General features: G+C 38.2%; 1 protein-coding gene and 1 long non-coding RNA gene across 4 annotated transcripts in view; one reads left to right on the top strand and one right to left on the bottom strand.

Moving 5' to 3' along the window:
* LOC142421891 (uncharacterized) overlaps positions 1–13,041 on the top strand; it is a 55,954-nt gene extending 42,913 nt beyond the window's left edge. Inside the window, exons 2-3 of the long non-coding RNA XR_012778999.1 lie at positions 11,113–11,252; positions 12,864–13,041. This is a non-coding gene — a long non-coding RNA (uncharacterized LOC142421891). The remainder of the gene's footprint in view (positions 1–11,112; positions 11,253–12,863) is intronic.
* CDC42SE2 (CDC42 small effector 2) overlaps positions 5,755–13,086 on the bottom strand; it is an 87,299-nt gene continuing 79,967 nt past the window's right edge. For all 3 annotated transcript variants that reach the window (XM_075527080.1, XM_075527078.1, XM_075527079.1), the window contains 2 exons: positions 8,602–8,719; positions 5,755–8,158 (listed from right to left, as the gene is read on the bottom strand). In XM_075527080.1, coding sequence (XP_075383195.1) covers positions 8,621–8,719 — 99 coding nt within the window. In that variant the 3' untranslated portion in view covers positions 5,755–8,158; positions 8,602–8,620. The remainder of the gene's footprint in view (positions 8,159–8,601; positions 8,720–13,086) is intronic.

The following is a 13,086-nucleotide window of genomic DNA, read 5'->3' on the forward strand; positions in this document are numbered from 1 at the left end:
GTCCCTTGTGTGAAATGGCTTTGGCACGTTGGGTTGGGACAAAATGTCTGTTCTATCAGCGCTGCGCTGGCCTCTGCGTTGCTGCCGGATATTGCTGCGTTGCTGCTGGATATTGCTGCTGGATATTGCCGCGTTGCTGCCGGATATTGCTGCGTTGCTGCTGGATATTGCTGCTGGATATTGCCGCGTTGCTGCTGGATATTGCTGCTGGATATTGCTGCTGGATATTGCCGCGTTGCTGCTGGATACTTGAAGTGTTGCGGTGCAGGAGGCAGGTGGATGTCTTGCACAGCGGCTGAGGAGTGCCTCGTGCCCCAGAAATCGTTAGGCACTCATTCTTAGAGAAGAAATCATTATGTCTCATTATAGCATGTACATTGGGGACAGTACGGACCACTGCATCTATGTAGGTCAGAACAGTTTAATTTTGCTCTAAGTGTTTGGGTATGCAAGTGTGTTTGAAGAGGCTGAAAATCCTATTTAAAACTGTTTTAGAGAGCAGTCATCTTGATGTAACTTTGCAGTTCTAGGTTTTACAAAGCTGTTGCATTAGCCACAGTGTTTCCTTCTGTCATGTATTTTCAGTGCTCTGGTTGTGATTCAGAGAATGAGTGATGAAGCTCTTAACCAAAGCATGGCATGGCAATTTAATTCCCATCCAGGAACTGGGCTGGGTGCATTTCGCCAGTCTCTGAGGAAAACAGCATCTGTGCAATTGTGGATAGATGTAAACAGATAGAAGTGGGTGGCTCTAGTCAACAAAAAGAAATACCGGGACTTGGACCTGTAGCAGCACTGTCATCCTGATGTTGTCCACCTCCAGCAAATGGGATTGGAAACAGACTTCTGAATGTTTTTTTAAGAGATGTGGAGCTGCACGGGCATCCATCGCACCATCCTATTTATGTTCACATTAAGAAAAATAGTTTGCATTTAATACAGACTTTGAAAATGGTCAAAAAGAGTCTCATTTCCCAGCTCTGTTCACCATGCAGCCCTGTTCCCCTGGGCTGCTCCTACCCTGCCTGTTATGACACATCCTGCTTATGCCAGCTGGAAACTGAATGTGTGCTGCAACTTACAGAAAAGAGTAATTGGCTTGGAACCTACTACCTAAAAAGTGAAAAATGAACAAGCCTTGCTGCACTGGGCTCTGGTTTTGTGGCTGTCGCCAATAGCTCCTGCTTGAAAAGAGCACCGTGCGGAGTTGGCCTGGGTACAATGCTTGGACACCTATCAAAGTTTACTCTCCTCCCCCACTTACCCTCCTTTCTTTTCACTCACCCACCATCAGTATTTGCCCTCCCCACAGTCCTCCATCCTTCCAAAGCCAGAGTGTTGCTCGCTGAAATGTGATTGTTGATTCCTTATTTCCGCCTTCTGAAATGTTTTTCTCTTTTATGAACATCAAAATGCTGCACAACACCCCCAAATCCATGCATTATCTCTGCTGCTTAACGCATACACCATAAACATAAGATGATTGTTACTGCTCTGGTAGGTGAAATTGTGACAAGCTGTGGAGTGCCAAAATGTATGTTAGCATTAACCACGTAGAAAGTGTACTCTTCTCCAAGGATTATGATCCTTTGCATGTTTTATTGCTACTGTAAACATGATTTCCTGAGGAAAACTGTTTCAGAATAGCCATTTCCCTAGCATTGCCACATGTCATGAAATCTGAAGACTTCAAAATCAGTTCCAAGTAATACTCATCTTCCTCCTAGAGGTGATGTTTTAAGAGGTGGCCTTGCATGACAGCCTACCACACACATTTGGTGAGGGATTGTGGTGAGTGACAGCAGGTGGAAAAGATAAACCCCAGGTCCTGTGTGGTGCATGATGGCTCCTCACACCATTGCTGTATCAGCAGGAGTCATTCATCTGAGCTTCCCACCAGGAAATGCACAAATGCAAAATATGTTTATATTGCCTAGCAGATATTTCAAATCAATGATAACCTACAAAGGCTGATGTAAGGTGAGAGATTGAAACCAAAAGCCAACAGCCACTTTGTGGCACTGAAAGCACAGCATGGGTGAAACAAAGCACATTCCTGGGAAACAATTGCTCATGACTCTGACATGCAGAGCACTGGTAGAAGACGAGCACTCCCTGAATGCTGACATCAGTATACGAAGCTTTCTTACTGCTTAGCATTTTGAGGAAAAATGGTCTGTATCCATAGCAGATGGCTCACTGTTTCATGCTGAAACATCTCTACCCTCAAAGTCACTGTTGGACTGATAAAGCTTATCATGACCCTTGCATATACCAACACCTTCGTGAACTCTTGGAAAATCAGAGTAAGCCAATTCCTACTGGGTATCTACCAGATACCCGATATCTGGATATTCCTGTTCTGGATATCTACCAAATCTCCAGCTCTGCTCTGTGTGTGTGTCATGGCATACCAGGAGTGTCTTCTACTACAAGCCAAGCCCAAAAGTGAAGCATCCACTTCACTTGAAAGAACTGATAAACCAAACATAACATTCTACTTTTATTTTCTGCTAATAGGCTCCCTTACTATCTTGTGTCAAAAAACAGATCATCAAGATTTTGGAAAAAAGAGATAAATTTGGCTGTAGACAATCCATGCCATGAAAAGCTCCCACAAATGCTTACATAGCTATGTTATAACAAATGCATGTGCCTTTTGCATGACAGCTCAATCATTCATAAATGTGGTTATACCATTCTGCATCATATTTAAGTAAGCAAGCTTGGTATTCAGCAAATTATTGCCAACTCCACCAGCACTCTGTGTTTTCTGGGCTTAATAGGAAACCTGCTTGAAGTCTGAACTCCTCATTTCTGTTAGTTTGTGTGAAGGCAGAAAGTCATGTCTTGTGTGGTGGTGACAGATGGAATTGGCACTGATGGCAGAAGTGAATCATATTGCCTGAGGCTGGCTGACTCTTGGTGATGATGTAGTTGACCATTTGGCAATGTGTTCAACAGCCTCTGCACCCCCATACAAAACAGAATAACCTGGGCAAAGCTGGTGAGCCCAATACATGGAAATAGAGCTCCTCAAAAGTGGAATTAGCTTTTCAGTAGATGTATTCACAGCCCCAGCTGCACCTAAGCTTTGTCACTAGGCTGAATGTTCTGATTTTTTTAAATTCAGAACACTTGATGCTTTTCCACAGCCAGGTTAAGCTATCAATGTTCCCCATGACAGATTATTTCTGATCCCATGCCACTCACTCCCATGCTTACTCTGGATAAGCATTAAGAAGCTGATCCAGGTTAAAACTAACCAATTTGGTCAATAAAATAACCTTTACTATAGGTCAGTACCCAATACAGTCAGCTGAGCAGCCAAATCAGTGTCAGTGCTAGCACAAACTGTGGGAGTAAGTAGATGGGACCAGTCCCAATCAGTTTTATTGGTACGCCTTTGAAGTATTTCTACTAATCATTGGCAGAGCCAGGACATCATTTTCAATAAGCTTTAATGTCACAGTCACTGTATATGGATCTACATCATTATTATTTGGGATGCTAAATACAATTAAATATTTGTCAATTTATTTATTATTGCATTTTTAAAAATAATTTATAGCTAATTTAATAATTTTAAGTGATGAGGTGCATATGTATGAGCACTTTGCTTCATGCCATGAATACAGTGAAAGTAAATATGTTTTCATCTTCTGAAATACTGAAGAGCACATGCAATTCTTCTCCATTACATAAAATGGTATTTTGGTGAGCAAATTTAAAAAGTTTAATATCTGCCAATATTGCAAAAGGTAGGACATCTATCAAGAGTGAGAAGGATGTTTTACTGTGTTTTGTCTGGTCATGTGTTTTGTTGATTTTCAAGGAATCTAGCCAGAGCTATACATTCACAGTGATGATTCAAGAAATATGGCTTGCACTTAGTGTTATTTGCTCAGGTTCACGATAACTTCCAGTTATGCTGGCTTATTGCGTCTGTGCACAGTGATTGCTCCTAATCACCTAACAGCAAACATTGAAAGAACCATCTAAAATTTACCTATTGCTACTTCTATGCACAGATTCTTGCCAGCAGGAAATGGTTAAATTTTCATTACATCTCATTCTGGGGAATCTTGCTCACTGCTTGACAATTCCCTCACTCAGTATCTCTAAGCTTCCCAGTGGCACACATTGCATGTGCCATCAGTCTCAAGCAGGTGAACTTCTTCAGAAATAAGGTAGTGCTGTGCTGATTATCATTTTTACATCTTCTTACCATTAGTAGAATATTTTTATTGGGAAGTTGTAGCCTGTGGCTGCAACCAGCATGTTTTTATAGGCTTAATACAAAAGAAGCCTCAAACTCTCATCCCAAATACTGAGGCTGTAACATCTTTCACTCTGAAAGTGTTCTGTGTCCTGATGTAACTGTTTGTGCTCATGGGATTGCATTATAGCACTAAATCTGCAATTTAGTCCAGATTTCATCATTCTATCACGTTAACAGCTGTTTTTAAGGAATAAGAAAATGTTAAAGAGTAAATAGTGCATAATAATAATAATAATAATAGGCATAATCGTGCATAGTCTTCTGTGATTAGCTGTGATCAGCTGTGATCACAGAAAAAGGGATATAGAATAAGGAATGGGAATTTTACTGTTGAAATGCAAATAAATGCAATATTCCCAAACTGCAAAATCCAGGACCACAATCAGTGTGAAATCCTCACCAAAAGCTTTTGATCTGTGGAAATGTGTACTACCCAGGCCTCTTCCATTAACCTGTTTTCATAAATATAAAAACCTAATAAACCTCCTTTGGTAAACCCTATACTGCTTCCTACTAGTTTCAGAAGGGGACATAGTACTTTTTTGGTTTTTTAAGGCATATAAAGAAAGAAAATACAGTCAATTAATGAAATCTTTTGAGTAGCATGCATAGAGATCTTCATAGAAGATGGAGATCAGGAAATACAGTAAAGTGCTGAAGATCTATAGAATCCTTAGGAAGCTCAAAAATTACTTTGTATTCTCTAGGAAGGGGTCCTATTCACATGCATACACACAAAATAGGAATAGCTTTAAAAATTAGACTTTGAAAATCAATGTTGCATTTCACTCTTCCGCCCCCCCCCCCCCAAAAAAAAAAAAAAAAAAGACAAGGAATACTGAAATCAGAATAATTGTGTTGTGATGAAACATGTATTGTACTTGGTAAAAATGCATCATTATGTAGACAGGGCAAGATTTCCTAACAACTTAATTTTCTGGATCTGAAGGGTGGGGGTTTTTTTGGTGTATCAAATCATGGCAGAGTACAGTGCTACTCGGGACCAAGACTATGTTCAGAGACTTGGTTGCTAATGCAGCACCTTCTCACTTAAAAATTAAAAAAGGCACAAAAAGGATGAATTGACTCATACAACTGCTTTAGGCAGCTAAACAGACTAAAGACTAGGTGTAAACAGGCTGGCTCCTTCTTTAAGATGTCAAACCCCTTTATTTTTATAGATGGTTATATTAAAACATCTCCTCTTCAAGACACACCTTTGTAGACAGTACTAAGCTTCTATAACCTCAACAATTAAAGAAAAGAACCCTCTAGTTGATTGATATCTCATGGCTTTATCTTGATCTTTCTTTCCCTTTACAACTGTCTTTTTTCCTCAACCAGCAATTTCAAGAACTTGCCATGAGCTAAAGAATTCATTATCAGTCTTTAAAACAATTTAGCATGAAGTTTAAAGTAGTAAATTAGTGCTTAAGGAATTTACTTTGAGAGTGTCAAATATAAAAATTGAGCCAAATACAGAGTAGACAATATTGTGCCTTGCAGGTATATTTAATGCAGATGTGCATAGTACGATGATTAGTTGTACAATTAAGTCTTCTACTGATCACCACAGTAATCTGTATCGCAAGCAAGAAAGTAACACACATACCAGTTGCAGTCAAAAGGAAATAAATCCTGTATATGAAGGTTTCCAATGTATTTTTTAAGAAACCTTCCCTTGAAGATCCTTGCAGAAGCCCCTGGTATACACAATAAATCAGTGCAACAAAACTGCCAATAAAATTATGGTTTAATCCACTTGGCAGCAAAAGGGTCAAGTGGCATGTAAAAAACTCAAGCCTGCAAGTTACTGACTGACACTAATAGGTTACTCTTCAGAGAATTTTCACCACAAATTTGGCTGTAGGCTGCAAGTGTTTTTCTAATGCAAATGTAACTTATGAAAAAGAAAAAGGGTAGGCCACCAACTGAAAGAAAACATTTATTGAATCAAAGTCAATACTTTCCTTATAATATCTACAAGCCAACACTGAACTGACTTTATTCAAGAATGAACACAATGTACAAAAAAAGTATGTCTGTTATAAAAATATGTCAATTTTTTTTCCTGGCTATTGAGCTGAAAACATTTTGACAAGTGCAAGATAGGTTTGGCAAGCAAATTTAAGCCGCTATTACCAATGACAAAATTCAAATAATTTTGTAATCATAGTATATTTAAGACTCATTGATAAAGTGGCATTGGAAATGTTGACCCCTAAAAAAAATATATCACTGCACTGCCATGTGTTTATGCACCCAGACAATTGAACATCTTGATCTCCTGTCATCACAAATCAGTAACTTTATCAGTGAAGACTATCCAACCTAATTTGAACTATTCAACCAGATAATTGACACCTACCACTGGAATACAACTTAGGAAAGGCAAACTACCTCCATGGCCCTGTATTTTGTGTGTTGTTTGCGAACTGTGAGAGAAGAGTAGGTAGGTTCATACATGTTTAAATCAACCTGACAGCTGTTGCAATGTGAAATCAGGGAAAGGATAGAAAAAGAATGAAGAATAATTTATGACAGCAATCTATATTTATGAACACATGCGTGTTTATGTATAAAAACGGATCTGACTAGGCTCAGTTATGCCTTATTTGTTTGCATGGGGTTTTTTCACATAAAAATTTAACTCAACCAGGACTCAAATAATTGACTTCTCTCAAACCACCAACAAGGAGGGAAAAAAGGGACATTTTACAGAGATAATCTGAAAACAGTGCAATATTAAAATACAATTTCACAACGTGTGAAAGAAACATGCTTTGGAACCTGAGCAAAAGGCGTTTTACTGACTTCGTAAAAAGTCACCCTGTATGTTGTTTTCATTGGCATCTGTTCTGCCAGACTAGTACGTTGCTCTTTGCAACTTCCATGGCCCCTAAATATTTAGTACACAGAAACTGCCAACTACTTGAGAGAGGTCTACTAAAATTTTCAGCTAATATTGCAGGCAGTCTGACATGCTGCTACTGGAAATGACCATACAGCCTAAAATTAAGAAAAATTGTAAAGAAGCAGCCAAACATGATGCTTTTCTTTTTTAAATAGACTAAAGCGCTTCCACAACACTTAGATACGGTACTACACTGGTTTACAGTCTCAAGGTCAGCTCTTTCAAAATAAATATACTGAACATTTACAACAAATGCCTCATGAATGCAAGCTCTCTCTTTTATTATTTCAAGACCAGTTGGATAAAAACTAAAATAAAAACATAACTCCAAAGCAGCTAAGTTACAAGTCCTTTTTCAGAAACAGGCATGACTTGGTGCCACAGCAAAATTTTTCACCAGTCTGCAGTAAGCAATTTTTTTTTTTCTTCTAGCACCAAGCGGGCCACCATACAAAGCAACCTCACAAAGCATGCGGTCATCTACTCTGGTGATTTTGTATGAAATAATCATTTGTGCTTGCAGGTCCCAGACCTTTCAAAAAATGGGTATGAACAATAGATGATTGAAGACATTAATGGAAATTCATTCATTTCTAAATTACTTGAGTGGAGAAAAGATTTAAAGACTAAAAAGCAACAGAATGTTGCGCATTAGTATTTGTGAGGGATGAGGGAAGCTAAGGTTGGTGCTTTAATTTGCCTTAAAACAAACAAAAAGCTAAAAACAATCCTAAACAGCTCTATGTCCATGATACTGGCAGAGGCCAATGGGTGCATGCCACTGAAAGGCACGGTCGGACCAATCTGATAAATGGCATCATCAGAGCAGAACAGCAACTTTTCACTGGAGTAATCACAAAGAGTGAACAATGAGCCATCACTTCTCTCATCATGAGCACAGAAAGCAGTCACCAAGGCAAAAGAGGGGACACAGGAAAGAAGGTACAGGAACTCACATAAACCTGGAAGACAGAAAACACACATTAAACTGAGTTTTGAACATTCTGAGTAACCATTTTCCTACTGTAACGTTGCTATTCATTGATTTAACGCCATACATATTATGCTTAAATGTATGGAACTATTGCAAAAATGGTACCCTATCATATCACAAAATTCTTCTGAAATTTGTTACACAACTAACTTCACTTGCAAAGATTTGCCTACAATATCATCTTAGGTATAAAACAGGCCTATGGACAGACTGATGCAGTCAGGACAATCTCTTGTTCATTGTGTAAAAAAATTAACATTCTTACATGATACTGAATTTTTTTACTCAGAAATGCATTTTAAAATTGGGCATCATAAAGACACAGCTATTTATAGGGAGCTAATTATGAAGTAGTATGATTGTTCTTCTTACTACTAAAACAGTGCCTAAAAAGCAGAGTGCAATACTTACTGGAAAGGTTTCCCCAAGGTTATCCTGCCTTTGTATCTACAAGCTGCATCTGAACATTTGCAGACATGCCACCTCCATAGCCTCCCTTGGACTGCATTTGGTTCTGAATTGAGCTGACCTGGAGACAGAAGTGAAAGGGGGACAGAGAAAACAAGACAGGCAGTTAGTGAGCTATGGCATCTTTTTGCTTCCAATTTTATTTCCTGTTTAGGTTTGGTTTTCAAGTGCTTCTTTACCATTAAAAAGCACTTAAAATGGTAAATTACCATTTACCATTTTGCATGAGGACATGCGCAGTGTAGGCTTGGTGGATTTTCCACTTCTGCAGGCAGCTCAGCAGGAGAGATGGAAGAACTGGTGCTGAGGCAGAAGTTTTTCCTCTCTCCCAAAGAAAACTGGCTGATTCAGGCTTTCACTGATCCGCTTGATTACTCAAAAAAAATTAATCAAATCTCTTACTGGTATCCAACTCCACTCCATCTGACAAGCTACAATTTATCTTGCTATATGGAAAATGTTCTTTGCCAAGTATGATAAACCAGAGAAGCTGACACCATTATGTTAAAAAGATAACAGACAACTTACAAAGTATCTGGATAGTATCGGCACTGTATGGCTAACTTCAGATCATTAAAAAAGGACTTTCTAAACTAAAAAGGAGCTTTTGGTTTGTGGAAGGTTTTTTATTTATCTATTTGTGTAACGGCATACACTGCTTTCCTTAATTGCTACTATTCCTTTAAATGGCAGGGCATTTATTGTTTAAAATCATACTCAATCTATCAGCTTCCCTGGAAACAGCTTATTTGACGGTATTTTTAGCCTGATGCAAATAAATACATAAAGAACTCCCCACACACCCCCCCACAAAGACATGCACATCCCTCTATGGCTTTCTTTGTCTTTATCAACAAAAAGGAAGGGAATCCATAGTTCTTTCCTGCTTGTGTTGCATGAGTCAAAATAATAATCTCCAAGTGCCTGCAGGAAGACAACTCCAACCTTAAAGGTTTGGCCTTTTTCCCTCTGCACCCCAGAGCATACAGAACAAGTACACAATGAGCACGAAGTAACATATTCGTTCAAGGCTACAGCTTCTGAAATTGAACTTGCAGCAAAGCCTATGCCTGCAGGGCACCACTTGCAATTATTACATGTATGCTCCTTCATAGAGACCTCCAAACATCACTAGAAAGCTGTATTAAAACAGCACTGGAGAAATATTTCCAAGTAGCTTGCACAATATTTTGCCTGTCTACAAACACAGACAGGCAAACACACAAAAAGAAATATATTCTTTTCCACAGCAAAGCAAAACACATGCACACACACAAAATGAATCAGCACAACCCTTTCTTATACACTGTTTCTCAAACCAATGTGAAAAAAGGGCCTGTTTTAGGATCTTTGTCTTCAACAGTATGGCGTATTGCAGTGCTGTGCAAAAGGTCTGATTTTTATGTATTTAAGCAGCGCAAAGTAAAACCATGTTCTACCTTGGTGCTTCACTCAAAGAAGTGATACAGCTGCAGCAAAACAGTGTTATAGTCACATTTTTCTTCAGAGAAAAGTGTTCAGAGCCAATACTCTAGTGGGTCTGACATCAGAGACTACAAACTCAGTAAGGAAGTGTGAAGTGCAACCACATTCATGGGGTGGCGTTTAAGAACTTCCACATTTCACCAAGCTGGTCATCTTCTTCACCAGGCATCTTCTGTTGCTCATTGGAACAAAAGGAGTTTGAATTTAATCTTTTTTTCCTTGGAAAATAATTAATCTACATGTAAATGTATTCACAAGAATGACTTGAGGATGGCATTAATTTCATCTGAATGAACCCTGCCTCTAGTGAAAAAGAGCTATAAAAACATCTCCAGACCACGTCACCTTCCAGCCTGACAACCTGCCTACCTGACTTTAAAATTTTGGAGAACATCAAATCAACACAAATTGCAAGGCTAAAGTGTAAATTTTTATGAGTACTTCTTCTAAAGGTTAGAATAATTTCTCTGGTACTTCAGTCACACATATAGATGTTTGTGGTAGTGGGTAAGGAAGTATCAGTCTAAAATGCAGAGGATGTTCCACCTAAAGCAAAGAGAATGCAGCAAATTAAACGACTGCATTAACAGTTCAGTGGCTATTTTGTATATGAAAACTGATATTAGAGACATACAATGTTAAAAACACTGAGCAAAAAGCAGGTCTAACCATTGTAGGCTTATAAGGTAGTATTCTTTCTGAAGCATCCTCCTTTTGAGGCAGTTTGAGCTACAAGAACAAGCACCAGGAAATGCAATTATTTTTTTTTCTTCCCCAAAGATGCCATTGCCTTCCTTGGATGAAATATAACAGCAAGGTTCTTCTCTCTTATGTCTAATCTAGATAGGATAAGGATTTAAAGATTTTGGAAGGGGAAGAGGATTGCACCAATTAAAGATCATACAATCTGTTGTGCTGCGTATCTATCTCATTAATTTCCTTCTTTCCTTTTCTTTCCCTCCCTTTTAGAAGTAGGAAATAGCACAGATGGTCCTGGAGAAAGAAAACAAGGGAAAACTAAGAAAAGGACAGAATGCATGAAATCAAAGACTAAAATGAGGAATATGAAGCAGAACAAGAAAGCGAGAGATTTCACATGGAATATGAAGGTAAAATAAGAAAAAAAGTGATGGGAATGAGAAAGAAACAATGCACAGAGGGCTCCTACTGTTTAAGCGTACCTTTTTGACAAAGGAGCAAGGCGCTCTACAGAGAAGGCAAACAAAAAAGCAAAGTATTTCAGTAGCCAGAAAACTACTGTGCTCAGAATCATAAGGATATGTAATGAAGAACAATGCTGATGAAAAAAGGCACAGAGCAGACAGGGGATGAAGAACCAAATTTATGTAGGAAAAGCTAATGAAATTCCAGGAGGTCCTCCTAACGTGTTCAGAAGAGAGGGCACAAGGACGTTCACGAAGGAGTATAATGTCCATACAATTAAAGGAAATTAAGCAGCAGCAAAACATGTGGAGGTTAACACCATAATCTTGGAATTTACACTGCAAAGAATGAACGAGTGGATGCAATATTACCACAGTAAGTCACCACAGAAAAGGCAGGAAAATAAGTAGTGTGGAAAAGTAGAAATTTGTGCTTCTGAAGAGAGAGAGGAAAAAAAGGGTTATTTTTTGCATACAGATCCTTTCTATCTGGGATCAGAAAAATCACTCTGGCCACTGATGCAGCACATTATCCAAATGAAAAAAAAAGTGAGAGAAAGAGATAGCCAGTTATGAGCATTCAAAATGAAAAAGTCTATGTAGAGAGACAATAATGATTACCTACTATCTGGAGATGAATTGGATATTACGCAAGGCAAAGGTGAGGGCAAGCGAGAGGAAAGTCTGAGGTGAAAGAGCAAAGCTTCAGGCAATCACCACAAACCTCACATGAGGCAGCTCAGCTGTGAGAATGAGGAAGGTTCTCACAGGAGGGATGACTGTGAAACACAAAAAAAAAAAAAAAAAAAAAAAAAAAAAATCGCTCTCACAGGAGGGACAACAATTTAAAAAGCAAAAAGCCATGCTTTAAAAAAATAAAGAAAATTGCTCACTTTATTATCACTTTATTATTTCAATTTATAATGGCTTTAAATATTGACGTGATATATTGCATTAAATAAGTAATTAGCTTTAACTGAATTTTATCAAGTTGAAGCTGTGTTTGTCCATTTAACTTGCTTATAGATGTTTTAGTACAAATCAGTTCCAATCCATTATGTTGTTTCTGGGAAGATGTAGTATACTGTTTGTCATGTCAGATTTTCTAGCTTTGCTCTTCCCCAATACGTATGGAATTACAAAAGTTTTTGTCTGATCTCAATAAGCTGTAAACTAGTTGAAACTACAAATGACCTCACTTGCCTAGATTAAAACTGTCTCTTTGTCTCTTTCCTTTACAGCTCTGCTCTCTATTGATACCTCTGACAGAACTCTTTCTTCTCCTTTGTCAAGAAGTATTTTTCATCATTTTCATCTCAAAACATTTTTTGCCCTTAAAGAGGATTATTAAGGTCAAGAAGTATTTTTCATCATTTTCTACATACAACCCTTTTCTAGATTGCATATTATTGACCTTAAAAACAGATCAACATTTCACATAAATACAAAGCTGTACAAAAGAAATCTATCCTCATAAGCTGATTTTCAGTATCTGTCTTAGGCTCTGTTTTTCACTTTCAGAGAGATAAAAATGTTTATTGCTTCTGTCATCTACAGGAAGCCACAAAACCTTGCCTGTGACATCGTTGCTTGCTCTGGAAATAATTCACACTGCAAATAGGGCTACAGCGTATAGAAAAACCTCAACAAGGACACCCAATAATATTTGTGTGCACCATAAACCAAGATAAGTTAGAGTTTTACATGAACTATATTTCAAATAGCTTAAAGCATTTAAGGTAAGAAACCTAGTCAACTATAAGACACTTTTTAAAGTTTT

The sequence above is a fragment of the Mycteria americana genome, chromosome Z, assembly GCF_035582795.1.
Source record: "Mycteria americana isolate JAX WOST 10 ecotype Jacksonville Zoo and Gardens chromosome Z, USCA_MyAme_1.0, whole genome shotgun sequence".
Lineage (NCBI taxonomy): Eukaryota > Metazoa > Chordata > Aves > Ciconiiformes > Ciconiidae > Mycteria > Mycteria americana.